This window comes from Microtus oregoni, unplaced genomic scaffold, assembly GCF_018167655.1.
Source record: "Microtus oregoni isolate MIOR12 unplaced genomic scaffold, Mior012 000019F_ref0000042, whole genome shotgun sequence".
Taxonomy (NCBI): Eukaryota; Metazoa; Chordata; class Mammalia; order Rodentia; family Cricetidae; genus Microtus; species Microtus oregoni.
In genome coordinates, this window is record NW_024543078.1 from 35562255 (window position 1) to 35584348 (window position 22094).

The 22094-nt window shown below is 53.1% G+C and overlaps 3 protein-coding genes across 11 annotated transcripts in view; 2 read left to right on the plus strand and 1 right to left on the minus strand.

Moving 5' to 3' along the window:
- The window catches only part of LOC121459283 (RNA-binding protein EWS), a 31255-nt gene extending 27262 nt beyond the window's left edge, over positions 1-3993 (plus strand). For all 4 annotated transcript variants that reach the window (XM_041668823.1, XM_041668824.1, XM_041668825.1 and 1 more), the window contains 6 exons: positions 911-1040; positions 2126-2248; positions 2583-2745; positions 2985-3082; positions 3231-3483; positions 3609-3993. In XM_041668823.1, the coding sequence (XP_041524757.1) occupies positions 911-1040; positions 2126-2248; positions 2583-2745; positions 2985-3082; positions 3231-3483; positions 3609-3648 (807 nt within the window). In that variant the 3' untranslated portion in view covers positions 3649-3993. The remainder of the gene's footprint in view (positions 1-910; positions 1041-2125; positions 2249-2582; positions 2746-2984; positions 3083-3230; positions 3484-3608) is intronic.
- A 3890-nt stretch (positions 3994-7883) lies between these two features.
- LOC121459473 (GAS2-like protein 1) lies at positions 7884-12651 on the plus strand. 2 transcript variants are annotated; one of them, XM_041669282.1, is made up of 7 exons: positions 7885-8038; positions 8212-8387; positions 8690-9342; positions 10492-10599; positions 10680-10776; positions 10864-11035; positions 11364-12651. In XM_041669282.1, exons 3-7 carry the CDS (start codon positions 8710-8712, stop codon positions 12382-12384), a joined length of 2031 nt encoding a protein of 676 aa, XP_041525216.1. In that variant the 5' UTR covers positions 7885-8038; positions 8212-8387; positions 8690-8709; the 3' UTR covers positions 12385-12651. The 2 variants fall into 2 exon arrangements, with proteins under 2 accessions (XP_041525215.1, XP_041525216.1); XM_041669281.1 differs by lacking the exon at positions 8212-8387 and having other exon boundaries at positions 7884-8038.
- Positions 12642-16582, minus strand: LOC121459474 (ras-like protein family member 10A). 5 transcript variants are annotated; one of them, XM_041669285.1, is made up of 4 exons: positions 16043-16582; positions 14564-14848; positions 13645-13769; positions 12642-13510 (listed from the first exon to the last, which is right to left on the minus strand). In XM_041669285.1, the coding sequence occupies exons 2-4, from the start codon at positions 14780-14782 to the stop codon at positions 13129-13131; spliced, it is 726 nt and encodes a 241-aa protein (XP_041525219.1). In that variant the 5' UTR covers positions 14783-14848; positions 16043-16582; the 3' UTR covers positions 12642-13128. The 5 variants fall into 5 exon arrangements, with proteins under 5 accessions (XP_041525219.1, XP_041525218.1, XP_041525217.1 ...); XM_041669284.1 differs by having other exon boundaries at positions 12647-13510; positions 14564-14884; positions 16043-16579; XM_041669283.1 differs by lacking the exon at positions 16043-16582 and having other exon boundaries at positions 12647-13510; positions 14564-15903.
- Between the last annotated feature and the right edge of the window lie 5512 nt (positions 16583-22094).

Genomic DNA, 22094 nt, shown 5'->3' on the forward strand with positions numbered 1-22094 from the left:
TGTATAATTTTAGGATTTTTGAAACAGTGTCTCACTCCCTGTTGCCCAGTCTTACCTAGAACCAGTGATGATCCTTCTGTCTCACCCTTCTGAGTGCTGAGATTATAGGCATGAGCAACTATCCCCAGTTTGCATCATTGCTAAGTAATGAAGAGCACTTGCTGCCTTACCATATTCAGTTTCCAGCACTCACATGGTGAACCACAACCATGACTTAAGTTCCAGGGGATCTGACACCCTGTGCTGGCCTCTGAAGGCTCACACATACATATATTTTTTTTTATTATTTTTTAATTTTTTTTATTTTTATTTATTTATTTTTTGGTTGTTTTTTTTTTGTTTGTTTGTTTGTTTTTCGAGACAGGGTTTCTCTGTGGTTTTGGAGCCTGTCCTGGAACTAGCTTTGTAGACCAGGCTGGTCTCGAACTCACAGAGATCCGCCTGCCTCTGCCTCCCGAGTGCTGGGATTAAAGGCATGCGCCACCACCGCCCGGCCACATATAATTTTTTTTTTAAGTCTTAATACTGTGAAAGATGGCTCAATGAGATAAAAATGTTTGGTCAGCCAGTGACAGCCCATGCCTTTAATCCCACCAGGGCTACACAGAAAAACCCTGTCTAGAAAAATATCCAGCACCACCCCCGAAAAAAAGACAGAAATGCTTTTCAGCAATTTATGTGTGTGAATGTTTGGCTTGTTTTGTTTCGTTTTGGTACAGGGTTAATCTGTGTAGTCCTGGCTGTCCAGGAACTCAGTCTGTAGACCAGGCTGGCCTTGAATTTACAGAGATCAGATCACCTATCTTTGTCTCCCGAGTGCTAGGATTAAAGGAGTACACCGCCCTGTAACTATGAATTTCTTTAAGGCTCGGGTGGTATAGTCACATCCTAATTATTGTTTTATCTGTAGATGAACAAGAGAACTGGGCAACCCATGATCCACATCTACTTGGATAAGGAGACAGGAAAGCCTAAAGGTGATGCCACAGTGTCCTATGAAGATCCGCCAACTGCCAAGGCTGCTGTGGAATGGTTTGATGGTATGATGTGCTCTTTGTTGCTCTGAATTCTGCTCACTCAGGCATATTTAGGAACTTAGAGCAGTTGTGTGTGTGTGTGACCTTCCGAGAGAGCATATGCTATACTGGAAACCATTAAAATAGAGTCTAGATGCAGAAACCTTTTCTGGACCACAGTATAGGAGGAGGGAGGAATTTGAGAGCTTAAACACTAAGATGGTCTACTACAGAAGTTGCTCATCATGTTCCTCTTCAACTGTTAAAGCACACAGACACTACCCCTGGGTCAGAATATCCCTTTAATGTGTGTTTTATTGCAAAGGTGCCTTGCTTAAGCTCACCTAATGTGTACAGACCCTGGGTTCGGTTTCTAGTGCCATGAGAGAGACATACACAGGAGGGAAAATGTCTTTGTCCCAATATACATTGATTGTTTCAACAGCCAGCACCAAGTTCTGATAATTAGGCTAGGGCAGTTGCATCTTTGGGGCGGGGAATCTTCAAGACTGGGTTTCTTAGTGTAGACCAGGCTGGCCTTGAACTCAGATCCTTCTGCCTCACGAGTGCTGAGTTTTATTCCTAGGCCTTTGATGTCTTTTAAATAACATTTTCATTGTGTGGGCAAGCTGGTTTCAAATGTGGCAGTCTCTGTACCATATGCTAGGATTACAAGAGTATGCCACATACCTTGCTTAAATAAATATCTTTAACAGCCTTTGTTCTCTCCATTTTTCTTTCCTGGCTTATCATCTAGTCCAGGCTGGCCAAAACTCCACATGCGGCTATTGATGACTTATGCTTCCTGATCTTCCAGGCCTACTCTGCTTCCAAATACTGAAATTATAAGCATTAGCTAGCTGGCTACCATGCTCAGTCTTATACAGAGCTAGGGATTGAACCCAAACCTTTGTACATGTTAAACAAACCCTACCAACTGTGACATATCTCCAATCATACCAGGAAAGATCCTAGAGATTTGAGAGAGCAGGTTTTTATGCTTCCGGAGGTAGACAAGTTCGGTAAGGGGGAATTTGTTGTAAAGTGTCTGCTTGAAGAGAGAAGAGTTGAAATGTGAGGATCACTGATGTTCTATTATCTTTTTCCAGGAAAAGATTTTCAAGGAAGCAAACTTAAAGTTTCTCTTGCCCGAAAGAAGCCTCCAATGAACAGCATGCGGGGTGGCATGCCACCTCGTGAGGGCAGAGGGATGCCACCACCACTTCGTGGAGGTATTAATCGGGCACTTTTCTGTTACTTTTTAAACAGGGTTGGTTTGGTTTTTTTTTTTTTTTTTCCCCCAGTAATTTTTGCCCTTGAGAAACTTAATAGAGCAACAAATTAAGAAAAGGGTGTGTAAAGTTGATACTAGACGATTGAGCCAACATTGCATGTTTGTACTATTGTGTTAACTGGCTAGAGGGGGTGGAAGTTCCTTCCAGAGAACCTCTGCTTGGATGGAATTACACAGAAAGAATAGCATTCATGGCCAGCACTCTGGGCCCGGTGGAAGAATTTCCTGTAGCAAAGTTGGAATGAAGAGGTGACTATTGACTATTGTTGCAGGTCCTGGTGGCCCTGGAGGTCCTGGAGGGCCCATGGGTCGCATGGGAGGCCGTGGAGGAGACAGAGGAGGCTTCCCCCCACGAGGACCACGGGGCTCCCGAGGGAACCCCTCTGGAGGAGGAAATGTCCAGCACCGAGCCGGAGATTGGCAGTGTCCCAATCCGTATGTACCTCCCCCTGCAGACTGAGAGCCTGCTAGTGGTGTCACCCCATTCCCACTCGGGCAGTACTGTTGAGGGTATGGATCTGATTGAGCTGCTGGGGTGCATCGCTCGCTGCCTGAGACTTTGTGCAGACCTAGTGTTTCGTGCCTGGAATCCCATGATTGTGGATAGAATGGTGTGGCTCTCTCTACTTCCCTCTGTTCTGTTGGTGATTTCTGCTGTGTACAACTTTATGCAGGGGCTGTGGAAACCAGAACTTTGCCTGGAGAACAGAATGCAACCAGTGTAAGGCCCCCAAGCCTGAGGGCTTCCTCCCGCCACCCTTCCCACCTCCGGGTAGGTAGAGGTTTCCTGGAGCCCCTCAGCTTCCTGGTGATTGAGTAGTGTCTGCTCTAGGAGAAGGATTAGCAGATCCACCACTGTGTCCTCAGAGCCTCAGCCTCTACTCTTCTGACTGACTCTACTGCCACTATTCCTGCCTTAGGTGGTGATCGTGGCCGAGGCGGCCCTGGTGGTATGCGGGGAGGAAGAGGTGGACTTATGGACCGTGGTGGTCCTGGAGGAATGTTCAGAGGTGGCCGAGGTGGAGACAGAGGTGGCTTCCGAGGTGGCCGTGGCATGGACCGAGGTGGCTTTGGTGGAGGAAGACGAGGTGGTCCTGGGGGTCCTCCTGGACCATTGATGGAACAGATGGGAGGAAGAAGAGGCGGACGTGGAGGACCTGGGAAAATGGATAAGTATGTGGTGGGGAGAGCACTGCCCTTGCCAGCCTCTGCTGCAGTGAGTCTCCTGGAGCACCCGGGCTCTCATAGGGCTCTGTCTTTCTTCCTCATTCTAACTAAAGCCTCCCTTTACTTTGCAGAGGCGAGCACCGTCAGGAACGTAGAGACCGGCCCTACTAAAGAGACCTGCAGAGCTGCATTGACGACCAGATTTATTTTTTAAACCAGAAAATGTTTTAAATTTATAATTCCATATTTATAATGTTGGCCACAACATTATGATTATTCCTTGTCTGTACTTTAGTATTTTCACCATTTGTGAACAAACATTAAAACAAGTTAAATGGTAGTGTGCTGAGTTTTTTTTTTTTCCTTTTAAAGATGGTTGTTTTAAGACTTAACAGTGGGAACCCCTTGTGAGCATGCTCAGTATCATTGTGGAGAACCAAGAGGGCCTCTAATTGTAACAATGTTCATGGTTGTGATTTTTTTTTTTAAATAAAATTCCAAATGTTTATAAACTGTCATCCTTCTCAGCCTCTGTTAATGCAGTCTCCTGTTTAGTTTTTTCCAGCCCTTACTGGATGGGAACAGTTGACTTAGGGGTGTTCTTGAAAGGGTGAACCTTTGGAAACCTGTGCCTACAGAGTGAGGTGGAAGGTAGGCTTTACTGCATCGTTTGCACCCCTACTTGTGGAAGACTGAGCCAGCCATCAGGCCTTTAGTCATCCCAACTCCACTTAGCCAAGCCCACAGGATCATTCAGTGTCTTCACTGAGACAATAGACCTAAATCGCCGCGACCTCTGCAGTGCCAACAGGTCAGTCTTAGTTCCTTTTTCCTGCCCCCTTCCTGACTCAGGGCTTTCACACCCAGCTGATCTCCCACCCTGCCTCTTTTAGTTTTTTGAGACAGGTTTTCCCTGTGTAGACCAGGCTGGCCTTGAACTCGAGATCTGCCCGCCTCTGCCTCCTAAGTGCTGGGATTGAAGGTCTGAGCCACCATGCCAGGTCCCTACCCTGTACTTGTAACTCAGTTGGCATCTTTCTTACAAGAGCTGCCTCGGCTTCAGTCTGACCAGAAGTAGGCCTTGGTTCTTTAACCATTAGTACCCCACACCAGCTTCCATATTAGTCTACATTCCTGGACATCACAAACTGGGCTCCCTTTTCTCAGGCCAGAGCAGCTTAAGGTCATCCAAACATTTAAAAACTGCCATGCCTGAGGCAGATCCACCCTTCCCAAAACCTGATCTTGACTAGTGCCTCACCCACACCCAGCTCTTGATCACTACAGTCAAGCACCACACAGTCAGTGCCTTCAGACAGCTGTCAGATACCATGTCAAATGTCTTAACATGTTAACTCCAAACACCTGATTGGAGAGGTTAAAGAACTTAGCATTTAATCAAGTGTGTTGGTGCACACTCTGGCCAGGACTCAGGAGGCTAAAATACAATCATGAATTGAGATCACAAATACTGAAGACTGGAGATAGGATAGGGTTCAGTGGTGGAACACTTTGACTGGAGATGTGCCTAAACACCCAGGTAGTATAGATTCTGAATCCATAAGACCGATGGATGCCAGGAGGGAGGAAAGGAAGGACAGCAAATAGAATTTCTGAAATAGTCTTGTGGCCACACATCACAGGTCTTGACAAAAGTGGGGTCATGTGGGAAGAGGCTGGGAGTATCCCTCAGTGCAATCAGAATTCAGGGCAGCAGTTAACTTCCCTGCCACCCATTCTGCCTCAGTTCTGAAGGATGTAGGGGTACCACTCAAGGGGACTGCCTTAAGCCTTTGCTTTGTTCTGTTACAGAATACAGGAAGCTGGTCATGTTCACACACACAGTGAGTGCAATAAAACTGCTATACTGTTCAGTTGAAGGCCAGCTAGGAAACATCATGGACCCTACTGCAAAACAAATAGGAAAATGGTCGTGTGTTCATACCAGGAGCCATTGCCTCAAGATTATTGTCCCTCGAGGCATCCCAGAACACAACCCTTTTGTTGTTCTAGATGATTCTGCTGTATGTGTAGGATCTGCAAGAAACCCAAGGCTACACAGTGGCCCTGAGCTGGCTACCTTGATCACGGTCCTCCAGTGTGACCTCATGGTCACATCCATGAGGTCTGCATTCACTGCTGCCATGTCAGGGAATCCCAATGTTAAAGGCTGCCGTGTGGAGCAAGACGCAAACAAGCCCCAGCTCAAGGGACTGGAAGAGTTGTCTTTGTTGCTCCTCCCTTCAGAAGGTTGGTAGACATCACCAAGCCACACCGAGTACTATTTTTAACTCTTGTGATGACTACAGTCCTATTTTACAGATGAAACCATTAAGGCTTAGTGAGCTTAACTAAGAAGCAGTTTCAAGATTGAAACATTCCAGGCTGCAGAAATGGCTCAGAGGTTAAGAGCACTGGCTCCTCTACCAGAACACCTGGGTTAGTTCAAGTCCCAAAACCACATGGTGGTTCACAACTATCTATAATGAGATCTGATTCCGGCGAGTGTACATGCAGATAGAACACTGTATATATAATAAATAAAATATTTTTAAAAAGATTGAAACATTCCATCCTCCAAGGAAGCTATTTTTAAGCAAGAAGATAACTCAAAATAGCTTCAGGAAGTCCCTGAAACAGACCAAATTCACTAGGCCCCTTTCTCCCCACCAGGGTAAGCAGAGTCAGGCTGCAAAGAAGACTCTGAGACAAGCTGAGCTGAAAGGAGACCTGAAAGAAGTAGAAACCCGCTGAGCTAGCTGCCTAGAAGAGGTTTAGAGCAACTGAGGCACCTGTGGCAGGCTGTGCAGTGTGCTCCTCCCAGCTCTGTGAGCCATCACTCATGCTGGACAGGCTTTGGTGATGCTGATGTCTTTGAGTCATTTCTGCTCCTGTACGTAACTCCAATAAAAACTGAACTTTTGTGGTATCTGTACCTCAGTCTGTCGTGCGTCTCTCCTGTGTCCAGAACCCTGAAGGAGGAGGAGTCAAATTCCTGCACAGCTGCTGGCTGCACTTTTACCTCAACCTCCCCAGTCCTCAGTTTCTCTAGATCTACAAAAATCATATGGGGCTGGCAAAATGACTCAAGAGATAAGAGCTCTTGCCACCAAGCTACAATCTCCAGGACTGTACATGGTGCAAGGCAGAAAAAACTCCCAAAAGCCTGCCTTCCATACATATCCTGGCATGTGCGCATGCGTGCACACAGACACACACACACACACAGATGTAATAAAAAGTGTCTGTAGCAGATTATTGCTGGGTACAATGGCTCCTTACTGCTTGTTCTAGTCCAGGTCATTTCTCAATTCCTTCACTTAGAATTTAGTCTCCATATCTAATTCCCCACCTCCAGACTCTCCCTCCCTTCCTCCCTCCCTGCTGGTTGCTGTTTAGCAGCTCTTTCCCAACAGTGCTGGGATTAAAGATATGTGCCACCACCGCCCAGCAATAACAATATAATAATAATAAGCCCCATCTAAAATGTCAATGTCCTTTGAAAAGCACAGGTCCTGTATGACCTGCCCTCATGTCTCTACCACTCCAGCCTTGCAAACCTACCCCCTTTCTTTCTTCCCTATTTCCCCCCTTCCTTCCTTCCCTACTTTTTTGAGACAGGCTCCGTCAGTGTGAAAAACTCTTCCTTTAGATATCTCCCAGATTCCTCCTTCACCTCCTTCCTTGACCCGAGTTAAAATTACAGTTTTTCCACACACCCACAGGTTCCAGACTCTTCTCCTTAGTACCTCTTCCTCTCTCAAACCAGGGGCTGCTTTCCTGACAACTGAGCTGGGTGAGACTTGGCACACAGTAGGTGCTAACAAATGCCTGTGATCCTTGAGAGTGTAACAGTCACGATCAAGCTGCTATTCCCTCAGCTTCTCTCCTGGAGATGCCCTTCCTAGAGGTGATTCCACAGTCTACAAGTCTAGGGAGCACAGTGGGAGCTTTATGAAAGCTGTGGCCATCCAAGTAGCAGGCGGTGCCCAGCCCGTTGGGCGACAGTAGGGGGCAGGATTCCCCAGATCTTCCGCGCTCCTCCTCAGGCGTGGAGTTGCCCCTGCCACGCCCCCTCCGTAGCCTAACCCGCACCCACCTGCCTATCCCTGAGCCCCAATGTCTGGTCCCCTAAACTACTGTCTCTAGGCCATCCTGGAGGAAGGGCATCGGGTTATCTGGCCTGCAGAGGTCCACCAGGGAAGGAGGTGACTCTGCAGTCCGGGCCCCTATCGCTTCCGGGAAGGCCATTGTCGCGGAGGGAGGACTACTAAAAGAGTCCGAACTCCTCCTCGGGAGATCCAGGACTGAGGAGGTGGCAGATCAAGAGTGAAAGATCGTCAAGAAGGCATCTTCGCCCGCCTCGGGGTCTAAGGGTCGAGAAGAGCGCGGCCCCTTTAAGAGCGCGGCCCCGCCCCTTCCTGGCCGGATCCGAATTCCAGGGGGGCGGGGCGGAGCCGGCGCCGGGATGCTGCGAGCTCGGGCGGCGCCTGTGTGCGGCGGCGCGGCCCGGCTCCGGCCCCGCCGGGGCGATGCTCCGCGGGGCGGCGAGGTGAACCAGGTGAGCGCGGGGACTCCCAGGATCCCTGTCCTGGGTGCCCGGAGGTGGGCCGGGCGGTGCGGGGCCTCCGCTTCTCAGGGCTGTGTGACCTTGACCGGCCACGCACCCTCTCTGGACCAGGCCGCGAGCACTGCGGAGGCTCGCGGGGCTCATTCGGAGTCCGGGTCTTTCAGGCACCGGCCAGGGACGGCTTCTCCCAGAAGTCAGAGCCTGCCTGGGCGACCCGACTCTTCCACCCACTGCTCCGCGACCTTCTGCCAGCGCCTGCCCTTTCTGCGCCTCAGTTTCCTCATCTGTAGAATGGAGATAGCGTCGCCGCGCAGCCGGTGGCGCGGCCCTTAGCGGAGGGGTGAGGAAAAGGCGGGGACTTCGTGAGGGCTCTGGGCTGAGCCGTGGAAACTGCCCCTCTGTGGTCCTGCCTGGGCGAGGCCCCTCTCCTGGCCCTCCCTGCCCACATGTCTTTAAGTGGCGTTTCTTCCCCGCGGGTGCCAGCCACCCCTCAGAGCCAGACAGCAAACAAACACTAAGATGGTGTGAACTTCATTGAGCGCTTTGGAGCAGGCCATGGCACTGTAGCCACAGTGGCAGGCTGCAGAGGGAGAGTCCATGCGGGTCTCCACGGCAATCCTGACCTTTGTCTCCTGCCTACAGTGACTCCACTGGCCCTGGGCATGGCGGACCCAGTGGCGGGCATCGCGGGCTCTGCGGCCAAGAGTGTGCGGCCCTTCAGATCCAGTGAGGCCTACGTGGAAGCCATGAAGGAAGACCTGGCCGATTGGCTCAATGCCTTGTACGGTCTAGGTCTACCCGGTAGTGGTGATGGCTTCCTCACAGGGCTGGCCACAGGCACAACCCTGTGCCAACATGCCAACGCTGTCACCGAGGCTGCCCGCGCTCTGGCTGCTGCCCGCCCAACCCGAGGTGTAGCTTTCCAGGCACACAGTGTGGCGCCTGGCTCCTTCCTGGCCCGAGACAACGTGGCCACTTTCATCGGCTGGTGCCGGGCCGAGCTGGGGGTGCCTGAAGTGCTCATGTTTGAAACCGAGGACCTGGTGCTGCGCAAGAACGAGAAGAGTGTGGTGTTGTGCCTGCTGGAGGTGGCCCGGCGCGGAGCGCGCCTCGGCCTGCTAGCCCCGAGGCTGGTACAGTTTGAGCAGGAAATTGAGCAGGAGCTGCAGGCTGCCCCTCAGGTATCCAGCGTCCCTGCTGCTGAAGAGGGTACCACTGAAATTGTCGCTGCATCCGGGGCTCACACGCGCACACCCCGTATGACACCCAATGACCTTCGGAACCTCGATGAGCTGGTGAGTCTTCTGAGACACACACTGGGTGGCCCCTGCCCACCCTCCTCACCTGGGGGCCAGATGGCAGAGCTAATGCCCATCCCATCCCTGAGCCTCCGGGGGCCCACTCTCTGCAGCCTGCCCCACAGAAAGGGTGGTATGTATGGTGACTGCCGGGTGTATACCTGGACACAAAAAACTGGATAAGGCCAGAGAGGCAGAGTTAGACCACACAGCCCAGCTGTGTCTGAGCAGATAAAAGCCCAGCTTCTGGCATGAGCTCTTCTTTTTGTATTCAGTCAGCAGCAACACAGTTCGGTGCATTGCTTCATTTGGAGGACTGACTGGGGCATCTTTTGGCACACGGGTGCTAGACAGACCTCAGGCTGAGCGCCTGCTGCCTCCGGCCTAGGCTAGGTGCAAACGGTGTCTGGGGAGACCTCAGCTCTGGTGCCCAGATGGAAAGCCTAGCCCCGTTATGGCTGCTGCTGGGAACAGGAAATGCTATTGGAGCATAGGAGGTCCAGGCTTCCAGCTCCCTCCTCCTTTCCCAAGACCTAGGTGTCCCTGCCGCCCCCGCACTCCCCGCAGCTGGACCGAGAGTTTCCTTCTTATCAGGAGCTCTGGACCACGATGTGCCTTTCTAGAGGCGCTGTGTGGCTGCCGTCCACACCCACCCCCAGCCCGGGCCTGGGTCACCCAAGGCCCCACCTGCCCATTCCCTTTGGTGCCTCTGTTGGTAGGGAGGATAGACTCCCACAGAGCCAGCTTGTCACCGCAGCCTGGCCTCTATTGACATGCATGCTTGTCAGGCCTCTGTGCCTGTCGGTGCGGTGCGTGTGTTCCACATGGTGCCCCTGGTTGGGATGCTCAGATGGGAGCATGGGCCTCCTGTGCGCATCCTGGCTTGGCTGTGGATGGCTCCAGGACTCTCCTGGGCTTAAGGCTTCTCAGGGAGTTTCTTCCAGAGAACAGTCCCTGACCTGATTGCAGCCCTATCCTCTCTGGTTGGCTTCCAGAACTCTCGAGAGTTCTCAGAGCCCCGACAGTGAGCTGGCAAAAGGTCCTGTGTGGGAGGGAGTGGGCACTTCCTCCTGTCCTGCTGCTGCTGTTAAGCCCCAGAAGGAGGGACTTGATCCTTGACCTTCAGGCTCTGGTCTTTGGCCTCAGGTAAGGGAGATCCTGGGTCGTTGCACCTGCCCGGACCAGTTCCCCATGATCAAGGTCTCGGAGGGGAAGTACCGAGTAGGAGACTCCAGCTTGCTCATCTTTGTGAGGGTAAGTGGGGTCGGAAAAGCCAAGTCTAGCCACCCAGGGCGTGTCTAGGAGGCCCGCTTAACCTGCCCTCTGACCTGCAGGTGCTGAGGAGCCACGTGATGGTTCGCGTGGGTGGCGGTTGGGATACACTGGAGCACTACCTAGACAAGCATGACCCATGCCGCTGCTCGTCCACTGGTAAGTGCCGGGTGGGAGTGTAGGCCACCGGCAGGGAGGGACTGGTCTCTGAGGCCCTGCCCTCACCCACAGCATCCATCCCCACAGCCCACCGTCTGCCCTCACAGAGGGCCGGGACTTTCTCCCCACGGAGGGGATCACCCACTCCTAGTCCCCGCCCTGGTAGTCCAGTCCCTGGAAGTGAACGCCGGGGCTCCCGGCCAGAAATGACCCCCGTCAGCCTGCGAAGCACAAAGGAGGGGCCTGAGGTCCCGCTCAGGTGAGAAGCTGGAAGGCAGAGAAGCTACCGGGGCTGGTGGGGGAGGGGCGTCCGCTTGGGCGCGGTGACTCACACCCTGGGAAAAGTTCCCGTGCGTGGGGGCGGGCCTGGCTTTCCATCTCCATGGTAACCCAGACAAACCAACAACACAGCTGGGGCGGGCTCCAGGCGGTGGCCCGTCCAACCCAGACTTCGGAAACCTGGGGCGGGGAGTAGCGGCCTCACCCGGGATACTCACTTGTCCTGGAAGTCCCCTGGCCAAGCCCAAGCCTCACCAGCTCTCTCCACCCGCGCCAGTGATGCACATCTCTCTCGCTCCCCGCCTCAGGCCCCGAGATCAGCTGCCCCCCCTCCCCCGCTCCCGCCGCTACTCCGGGGACAGTGACTCCTCCTCAGCCTCCTCGGCCAAGAGCGGCTCCCTGGGTGCCCGCAGCGACGACATGGCCACTAGCTTCAGGAGGGAGCAGCCCAGCCACCGGCTGACCTCTGGCCTCCCCGCCTCCCCGAGACGGCCGCCCACCCCTCGCAGCCAGTCTCGAGACCGGCTGGACCGGGGACGGCCCCGCATGACCCCGGGAGGCCGAGGCGCTCAGCTTTCGGCCTCCAGCCCCGTGCGTCGTGCCCGTAGCCAGAGCCGCGAGGAACAGGCGGTCTTGATGGTGCGGAGGGACCAAGACGGGCAGCACTCGTGGATAGCCCGGGGCAGGGGTGGCGGGGGGCCGGGGGGTTCTGGAAGGAGCACCCCACAGACTCCACGTGCTCGCAGCCCTGCGGCGCCCCGCCCTTCCCGGGGCCCCAGCCCGAGCCCAGAGCTGGCTGCCACACCCGCCAGCGTTTTCCGCACACCGCTGCAGCTTGATCCACAGCAGGAGCAGCAGCTGTTCCGGCGACTGGAAGAGGAGTTCTTGGCCAATTCCCGAGCCTTGGAGGCTGCCGCCAGCCGTACCCCCATGGGACCAGCCCCTGACCCCCCAGCTCCGGACTCTGCTTACTGTTCGTCCAGCTCTTCATCTTCATCACTCAGTGTCCTGGGTGGCAAGTGTGGCCAACCCGGGGAATCAGGCCGCACAGCCAATGGGCTGCCTACACCCCGCAGCCAAGCTCTGTCCAGCTCCTCTGATGAAGGCAGCCCCTGCCTTGCTGTAGGGGGGGCAGTGGATGCAACCAGCTCTCTAACTGGCCCAGAACCGTCTCTGACCTTGGCAAGGGGGCGGATGGACACACAACCAGACCGTAAACCTTCACGCATCCCCACACCTCGGGGACCCCGCCGCCCATCAGGACCCATGGAGCTCGGGGCTTGGCATTCCCTGCAGTCGGTCACCCCAAGGACCCAACCAGATTCCTGAATGTGATGGACCGGCTCAGCCGCACCCATACCCCATTCCATTTTCTTTGTGGCCTTAACCTACCCTCTGCATCAGGGACCCCCTTCCACCTCTTGAGCACCAGACCTCATGGGACCAGACCCCACGGGACCACATGGCACAATGAGACACCTGTTGTACATTCCGGTTTCAGGGATGAGTGTTGCTATTTAATTACTAATATTATTGAATGCCTTAGAGGATACTGGGCCAGCCTGGTGTCCAGTAAACAGAACCTCTGACAGTAAAGTTTTGCTCCAGCTCCTGTTTTTTGGGGACTGAGCCTTCATTATATGCTGGGATTCTAGAGTTAACTGCCTCGAGGCTAAACCTCAGTGCTCCGACCTGCCTATTCCAGAACAAGAAACCCTTAAATTGTGCGTTTAAATTGTTTTTTATTACCTGGTAAGGCATGACTTAAAAAGTAGCTCCAATAGTCCAACACTGGAGAGGCAGAGGCAGGTGGATCTTTGTAGTTCAATGTCAGTCAGGCCTATGTCTTGAGACCCTGTCTCAAAAAGCCAAAACCAGAAGGTATTTGCAGTAAAGCGCCAGGAGCTGTACGAATGCTTCCAGCCATGTTCATATTCCAGTCCTTTCCATCAGCGATTGTGACCCAATAAGGTCTCAGATAAAATTGATCTTGTTGAATGATTGGGAGTTGGCTGGGTCCAATCAAGTTCAAAGAAAAGCCTGTCGGCTAGGAAACTGGGTGGGAGCCTGCTTTTATGAGATTTCCCTGTCCATTCCAGTCACATGAGGCTGCAGCGCGCTGGATGCAGCGCCCCCTGCAGTCGTAGGGCCGGATGCGCAGGACGTGTGCGCACTAGAGCACAACGCAGAAGCTCTCGGAAGAGACGCAGCACGTGCCAATTGTATTTGGCTGAGCATTCGAGGTAGCCGCAGCGCCAGCCCCTGCGTACTAGAGTGGCCAGTGCACGACGAGGTCCGAAGCGCAGCCGCTGACGGTCCCGCTTGTTGCCTACCACGAGAATGGGGGCCTCTGGCGCGCCTGCGGGCCTGGAGGCCGGATGGATATGAGAGACGCAGTGCTGGAGACTCCGTGGCCTCCTCCTCATGTGTACAAATGCAGGCGGGTCCCTTCCTACTGCCAGAGACCCCCGGGTATTCCAAAGACCTCATACAGCGGGAGGCCTCAAGGGCACAAAGTATGATCCCAAAACACCCAAATCAGAACTACCCGCTCCCCTAAGCAGACCTCCACCGCCAGCCAAGTCTCACCTGTTTTCCGCTATGCGCTGCCTCAGGGCTTTCACATAATCAAAACTGTCGGGGCTGCAGATGTCGTAAACCAGCACAAAGGCGTCTGTGTCCTGCAAGCTCCATTCTTTAGGGTCTGGCCACTCCTGGGGGTAGAGACAGCTGGACGTACTCCAAAACCCCATGGTTCCTCCTCAGATCCCATCACCTCCCAAACTCTGTATGCACCCTCCCTCAGTCTAGATTTCCCGGCGTGCCTGGATCTTGTCAGTCCCGAACTCTCCCTCCGTCCGGGACCTCCCGTCAGACTAATATCCCCGCAACCTATACAACTACTGCTACTCTAATTGCCCGCTGCGGACCCCGGAATCGGCCTTCCACCAGCCAGCAGATGTTGTGACTGTCCCGGTGCAGCTGAACAGGTGATGCCTCTGCCCTAAGCACCTGCTGCTCTTTCCCCTTGCAATATTCTTACGGCTTCCTTTATCCATTTAGCCTCCCAGGTGTTGCTCAACTGCCAACCCCTCTGAGAAGTCTTCAAAGGCATCCAGCGCCAAAGACTAGTAGTCTGTCTGGGACTTTGCACAAATCGCTGAGTTTTTGATCCAGAACACAGGAATGAGGGAGCACTGACCCCCTCTAGAAAAGATGCTCCTGTATCTATGTCTGGCTCAGTCTATCACAGTGGCTCAGCTCAGACAGTACTGTGCCACACGCCACCAGCCCAGGCAGGCAAGAAAGACACCAGAACTCACGGTGACAAGAAACAGCCACGGGTGCCTCTAGGCTAGTGCAGGAGGCTCCCATGCGGTACTGCAAGACATACTCTTTAATTCCGTAACACGCTGGGGCGCCCTGGGTCAGTCCACGTGGACACGCACGTGGGCACCAAGCACACACACACACACACACACACCCCTGGCCACCTTCGAACCGCTACCTCAAGACTTCTGGGGCTTGAGCTAGGGCCAGCGACGTCACCATCGCGGATACTCAGGTCGTAGACAGCGCCGTCGAGCAGCACGGCGGGCCGGTAAAGGCGAGGACCATCTGTGGGCCGGTGGCGCTCGGGATAGTCACCGAACAGGAACTGGCGGATGATGGCAGTCTTGCCCACTCCCGGAGCACCCAGAACAGCCACACGCAGGCTGCCGCCCATGGCTGGCCCGCGCCCCCGCGCCCGGTGCCGGGGAGCTTCATGAGCCGGCACCGCGCCGTGCGCGCCCTGCCGAAGACACCCGCGTCGCGCCGCCTGCAGCACCTGGGCAGTAAGAGGCCAGGCCCGAGGATCGAGCGGGCAGACAAACCCGCAGCCCCGCTGGGAGAGCGCACCCGGCGCGGCGCAGACCCGCCCCCGCCCGCAGCTCTGTCCTCTTCGCTCCGGCGCCGGGAGCCGCGCCCCAGCCGGCCGCGCGGGCGAGCAAGCGAGCGAGCAGGGCCTCTCGGAGGCGGCGATGAGGTAACTGCCCGCCCCGCCCCTCCCGGGGAGGGTCAGGGCTCAGTGTCTGCAGCCCCGTTAGTGCCTAGTCCCCCAGGGGACAGCGTGCTCCCCTCAACCGTTCTGAAACAGAAGCCCCTTCCGCTCCTCCAACACCGCTAGCTGCAACCTGGCTGTTGGCCAAGCCCAGGTCCCGGGAATCAAGCCACCTGGGGTCAGACCCGGCCTCGGGCTGAGTGACCTTGGACAAATCTCCTGGATCTCCGTCCCCGCCAGCAGCGTTGACCCGTGGCTTCAAGGCTTCCTCCTATGGCCTGAGACCCTAAGCGCCAAGTCCTTTTCTGAGCTTTACCCTGCGTCATCTTTGAACCTGAAACCTTAACCTGGTATTCTTGGTTTAGGGAGGAGGAAACTGAGGCTGGAGAGGGGCGTCCCCAAGTAAGAACAGCGGAACCCTAGTCCGAACCTGCATCTCCTCTGAGACCCTTCCACCTTCTTTACACCCACGAGGGCAAATGACCAGAAGAACAGGGTTCAGAGGACTAGCCTGAGGGGAGGTGGGGACAGAAGGGTTTGAGCCCGCACACAAATCTCTGCTCAGAAGCTCAGCCCCAAACCACTGCCTCAAGAGGTTGGAGATGCAGAAACAGATCCAGATTCACGGGTTACTGCATAGAATCCCTCAGAGGGAGACATCATGCCATCCGAACGGGGCAAGCACCGAAGCTCCTCTGACAGTTTGGAAAGTCTGGGTTGCCCAGCCTCCATCTGGCTCTGCCATCTCCACACATATGGAAGAACTTCCAAGCCTCTGCCCTCCACCCAGATACTGCGAAATGCAGACACGTGACCTCCCCCTAACCAAGGCGGTCATTCAGTCACCTATTCAACAAGTACTGCAAGTCTAGCCGGAAGGCTCTAGAAGTACTTTGAACTAGGGCTCTAAAGGCACTAGCGGAAGAAAGGGCGGGAGAAACTAACCTGTGAAGGGGGAGAATGCAGACCCTCCCACAGGAAGCAGGTGTCAGCTGCCAGGGGTAGTGCTTGGAGGCTGGATTATCTTCCTGTCCCGGAGCGGACCTAGGCCTGGTCTGGCTCCTTCTTGCTCCAGCCGCTAGGGACTGTACAGCAGCGACAGTCTAGGCCTTCACATTCAGACAAGTGACAGCTGGCTCCCCGCCCCCTTCCCCTTCTTGCTGAGTTTCCCTAGAATGACTCCTCTTCCGTTTAAAGGTTTTCAGGCTTCAGGATTTTACGAGCTGCTTCCAGAAACAAAGAAGCGAGTAGATAAATTCCCTTCCTCTTACCACACGGCGGGGAGCAGGGCAGACACCAGGCTGGTCTTTGGGGCTGTGTGTGTCTTAGGGCCCAGCGCTGGAGTTCTCTAAAACTAAAACGTCAGATTCCTTTTTTTGGCTGAGTGCCCATGGTGGGTTTCCTCTGGAGTCGCTAGCGACATTGTGGAGGCACGTCTGGCCCCCAGTGAGACGTTGAAGCCAGTGTTTATCTGTTTTGGTTTGATTTTGGTTTTTCAAGACAGGGTTTCTCTGTAGCTTTAGAGCCTGTCCTGGAACTAGCTCTGTAGACCAGGCTGGCCTCAAACTCATAGAGATCTGCCCGCCTTTGCCTTCCAAGGGCGGGGATTAAAGGCATGTGCAACCACAGCCCAGATGTCTGTTTTTGGCCTGGCTGGCCTCAAAATTTTAATCCTGTGCCAGTCTTTTGAGCGCTGGGGTCACGTGTGCAGTGCTATACCTGGCCTGCGTATTCCTAGAACCGTGGAAGATGCTATCCTTGGGACGGCCCCCAGGACCCCACAAATCCCTTGCACACCAGAGTTACCAACAGCAGTTCACACTTACCCAGACTGGTGTAGTGAAGAGCTGAGCTCAGCTCTCTGCCCATCTGAGCCAGAGGGAGGCTGTCATGTCTCCTAAGCTAAGCCCGTAGAAACAAAGCCCCAGATAGTGGAGTGGCCTGGGGGAGCAGCTGAGCAAGCCAGGCTGGGAGGCCCTTCCCTTTCCCAGTTTGCTGCCCTCGCCTCTCAGGCAGCAATGTGAAGGTCACACTCTGATTTTTTAAGACATATCTTCAGATCTATCCTATTGACCTGCACCATATGGTTTCTTTCTGGGGAGCCCAGTTCCAGTGTTTCCCTGGGGTTCAGCCTGCATCAGCTTGAGGGGCCTTTGGCCTAGGCTCCCCCAGGCCACATCACTGTTCTGCCTACAATCATGACACCACACCAGCTGTCCCAGCTCGTACTCACCTCCCTGAGCATTAAATGGGGGTCCCCTACTGCTCAGACACCAGGCACTATGTTCCTATCCACGGTGGCCTCACCCTCCTGAAGGGACAAAGAGTCAGCTCAGGTGCTAAAGAGCCCTCAGCAGGCAGATCTTCCTTCCAGAGCTGTGTCGTCTCTGCAGGCTGCTCAAGCCCTCGGAGCCTCGGTTCCCACCTCTCTCAAAGGGACGGTAACCCCGCTGATGGTGGTCACACACATGGGTAACCCCAGAGCACAAGGAACTGCATAGCAAGACCCTGTCTCGAAATAAATATTTAGGAAAATAAGTTTAAATTATTAAAATTCCTAATCCGGACCTCATAGAGTTGTGGGACACAATGAGATTAGGGAACGAAAATCTTCCCAGAGAAAACAATTCCATCTTATACGTAAAGTAAAGACGCGGCCGCAGGATGCTGTGTCTACATGGTGAGCGGGCACCCAGGCTTTCCCGTTCTGTCAGTCGTGAGGACCTAAGTGACACTCTGAATAGTAAGGAGCACACTCAGATCCAGGGCTCGGTTCCGTACTCTGTGTTCAGTGACAGGAACCAGGCTCTTTGAGAAATGACCTGCTGTAAGGCTGGGACAGGACAAACACAGCCCAGAATAGCTTGGGCAGTCAGGAAAAAAAGGAAATGCCAAAACAAATAAATTAGCACAAGGATGGTGTGTCAAAGGGACAGAGTAGGGCAGGAAAAGGCTCCTGGGGCCTGGAGCCCTTCCAGCGGAGGTACAATGATGTGGCCGGCTTGCTCAGGTATTCGTGAGCTGAGCACACAGGAGCCTGAGGCTGAGGATCCTGAGTTCAAGGCCTGTCTAGGCTGGATAGCAAGAACAAAACAAGGCCTGGGAGGACGGCTCAGTCAGCAAAGTGCTTGCAGGCTGAGGACCTGAGCTGCGATGCCCAGCTCCACATCAAAAGTTGGGTGAGGCAGTGTGCCTGTAATCCCATGTGGAGGGGGAACAGGAGGATCCTAGGCTTGGACATACCATCTCAAAAAGAAAGATGGAGTTGACTTTCACACGTGTGCATGCTGACCCCACACACATGCACACAAATATATAACAACCAAAAAACAAACACAAAAACTGATCCGTAAGTCCACACTGATGAAAATGCTAGAATATGCAAACAATCCCAAGAGAATAAACTTATTTTTCTCTCAGAAGAATTTCAAAGATTGTATGTACCCTGCCCTCCCCCCGCCCCCTGCCGTGTTCTGTCTCCCAGAGCCCTGGGTCGGTGACTTGTTTCCAGAGAGAAGAATCTGGGGGCCTAGGGCTGGGGGTGGCTCGGTGGCTTGTCTAGCTGGTTCTGGCTGTATCCCCAGCTCTGGGAGGACAAAGGGAAAATCAGAAGGAAGCTGAGCATAGCGGTGACTCAGGCCTCCAGCCAGCACCAGGGAGGCTGTGCGAAGAGGATGCCAGTTCAGGCCGGGGCTGCCTGTGCAGAGAGTTGGGGGAGTGGGGAAGGAAGGAAGGAAAGAAGCAAAATCAAGGCAGCTTGATTTCTGGCCCAGCATGTGCAAGGGTCCTGTTAATCCCAGCACAGTAGAAATGTATAAACAAAGTTTATTTAGTTATTATTTTGTTGGTTTGTTTGAGCCCAAAGTGTCGTGTAACCTCCTGAAGTTAGAAATCAATACATGTACTAGAATATTCAAGAAGTGTTTTTCTTTCTTTTGAGATCAGGTCTTGTTGTATAACATTTGCTGGCCTGGAACGATGTAGGCCAGGCTGGCCTTGAACTTCTGGAATCATTCTGCCATCTGAATTCTGGAATAACCAGATGTGTCCCTGTGACCTGGCCTTTACCAAGCACATCTGTTTGTTTCCTTTTCCTGTGCTGTGTGAGTGTTATACACACATGCATGCTAGCGCGAGCCTCCTATGTGTGCACTGAGGCCAGAGGAGGAGGTCGGATGCCCCTCTACCATTCTCTAAATGATTCTTTAAAAAAATATTTTATTATTTTTAATTTAAAAAATTTTATGTGTGCAGTCAAGCATAGTGGTGTATGCCTTTAGTCCTGGCACTCAGGAAGCAGAGGAAGGTGGAGCTCTGTGAATGCCGGTTCAGCCTGGGCTACACAAGGAGAACCTGTCTAAGAAGCAAAACAATGAAACTAACACAAGTGTGTGTATGTGTGTGTGTGCGTGTGTGGTGGAGATCACAGCCAGAGCCTTGTACAACCTACATAAGTTCCCTACCCCTTGGCTCTCCTCAACCCCTCAGTGTTAACTGAGATCATTATAAGGATGCCAAAGCTCTAAAAACAACGTAAACAGTTGATGAACTCTAAATAAAAACACTATTTTTTCCCTCCAAACACTAGCCAGTTCTGAAGGTCAAGCAGGTGCTGTTTTGTGTATGTGTGTTTTGGGTTTTGGGGTTTTGTTTTGTTGCTTCTTCTTCTTCTTCTTCTTCTTCTTCTTCTTCTCCTTCTCCTTCTCCTCCTCCTCCTCCTCCTCCTCCTCCTTCTTCTTCTTCTTCTTCCTTTTCCTCCTCCTCCTCCCCCTCTCCTCCTCCTCCTTCCTCCTCCCCCTCTTCTCCTCCTCTTCCTCCCCCTCCTTCCTCCTCCTCTTCCTCCTCCTTCTCCTCCTCCTCCTTCCTCCTCCTCCTCCCCCTCTTCTCCTCCTCCTCTTCCTCCCCCTCTTCTCCTCCTCCTCCTTCCTCCTCCTCCTCCTTCCTCCTTCCTCCTCCTCCTCCTTCCTCCTCCTCCTTCCCCCTTCCTCCTCCTCCTCCTCCTCCTTCTTCTTCTTCTTTCCTCCTCCTCCTCCCCGGTTCTCCTCCTCCTCTTCCTCCTCCTCCTCCTTCTTTCTTCTTCTGGCAGGATCTCACTCTATAGACCAGGATGACCTGGAACTCACGGAGTTCTGCCTGTTTCTGTCTCCTGAGTCCTCCTGAGTGCTAGGGTTAATTCGAGCTCTGACAGGCACACTTTGCAGAAGACAGCAAGTAGTGAAATTTCCTGGTACAGGATGGAGTCCAGAAAGACATCGAAGTATATGTAGAAGTTCAGTATATAATAAAAATGTGTTGCAGATCTGTGGGGAAAGATGAATATTCATTACATGGTGTGGAGGCGACTAGGGGACCGTGAGGGGGAGGGGAAGTTGGAGCCCTACCTCATTCCTACAGGGCCAGATGGAGTGGGAGCGAGATGCAAACGCTCACACCAGACAAGTACTAGAAAGAAATATAAGAAATTACATAAAACCCAGAGATGGTGGAGAGCACTGGCTGCTTTTGCAGAGGATCCAAGCACCATTCCCAGAGTTGTGTGCACGTGCGCGCGCACACACACACACACACACACACACACAGAAAAAGGAAGAAAGAAAACACAATATTGACATGGAAGAGGAAATGGGAGTAACAAACAAAATGCGGAGAAATGAAGACAAATCACTAGAAAGTAACCAACAACCACACAGAAAATAGGCAAAAGGGGCTGGGCGGTGGTGGCGCACGCCTTTAATCCCAGCACTTGGGAGGCAGAGGCAGGCGGATCTCTGTGAGTTCGAGACCAGCCTGGTCTACAAGAGCTAGTTCCAGGGGGCTGGAGAGATAGCTCAGTGGTTAAGAGCATTGCCTGCTCTTCCAAAGGTCCTGAGTTCAATTCCCGGCAACCACATGGTGGCTCACAACCATCTGTAATGAGGTCTGGTGCCCTCTTCTGGCTTGCAGACATACACACAGACAGAATATTGTATACATAATAAATAAAAAAAAAAAAAGAGCTAGTTCCAGGACAGGCTCCAAAACCACAGAGAAACCCTGTCTCGAAAAACAAACAAAAAAAATAGGCAAAAGGGATGAGCCAGCTCCCCAGAAATGGGAGATTGCCTAGAAATACATGAATGCAGGCCCACTTAAAATACAATATTGGGGCTGGAGAGATGGCTAAGAGCACTTGTTCTTGCAGAGGACCCAGATTCCGTTCCCAGCACCCACATGGGGCTCACAACCATCTGTAACTCCAGCGCCCTCTTCAGACCTTTGAAGTACCCACATGGTGCACATACATGCAGAAAAACATTTACACACATAAAGAAAGGTAAGTAAATCTAAACGAAGTTTTAAACACAGGATTGCTGGTTGTGCTAGCATGCACCTGGAATCTTAGCACTTGGCATGTGGAGGCAGGAGGATCAGAAGTTCGGGTATTCTCAGCTACATATGGACTTTGAGGCTAGTCTGGGTTGTATAAGACCCTGCCTCCCTAAGAAGAAAACAAGGGCTGATAAGTTGGTTGAAAAGGTAACCTACTCCAAGCCTCAGGACCTGAGTTCTGCCCACATGGTAAAGAGAAAACACTCCGGAAAGTTGTTCTTTGTCCTCCACACTCGCGCTGTGGCACACAAGAGTAATAGAAAAAGTTTTGTCCAGATGAATCAAACAAGTAACTAAATGAAAACAGACACAGGAGGACAGCGATTTTCACCGGCCAGTTTGTTGTAGGGATGTGGGAAGCTGGCGCCTGCCAGCGTGGAGTATCAATGGAGGGTCATTTAGCTACAGCTGTCAGAATTACCAACGTACCTATCTGTGAGCCAGAAATTCCTGTCAGTGGAGCTGATCTGCCTGTGCACACGAGGAACAAGTTGTCTCTGCAGATAAGCGTTTATCTTGGTTAGCAACCTGACTGGATCTGGCTTCAACTGAGAGGCCAGCCTCTGGGCACACCTGTGAGGGCTTTCTCGATTAAATCTGAACTGGGAAGACCTCTTAAATGCTGGTG

Bases quoted from the DNA above. Each gene is read 5' to 3' on its own strand.
- LOC121459473 (XM_041669281.1), top strand. From the start codon at position 8,710: ATGGCGGACCCAGTGGCGGGCATCGCGGGCTCTGCGGCCAAGAGTGTG. The intron at 10,777-10,863 runs GTAAGTGCCGGG...CCATCCCCACAG, and splicing joins ATGCCGCTGCTCGTCCACTG to CCCACCGTCTGCCCTCACAG. The intron at 11,036-11,363 runs GTGAGAAGCTGG...TCCCCGCCTCAG, and splicing joins GGGCCTGAGGTCCCGCTCAG to GCCCCGAGATCAGCTGCCCC.
- LOC121459474 (XM_041669285.1), bottom strand. From the start codon at position 14,782: ATGGGCGGCAGCCTGCGTGTGGCTGTTCTGGGTGCTCCGGGAGTGGGC. The intron at 13,770-14,563 runs GTAGCGGTTCGA...CTCTACCCCCAG, and splicing joins CAAGCCCCAGAAGTCTTGAG to GAGTGGCCAGACCCTAAAGA. The intron at 13,511-13,644 runs GTGAGACTTGGC...GGTCTCTGGCAG, and splicing joins CAGCGCATAGCGGAAAACAG to TAGGAAGGGACCCGCCTGCA.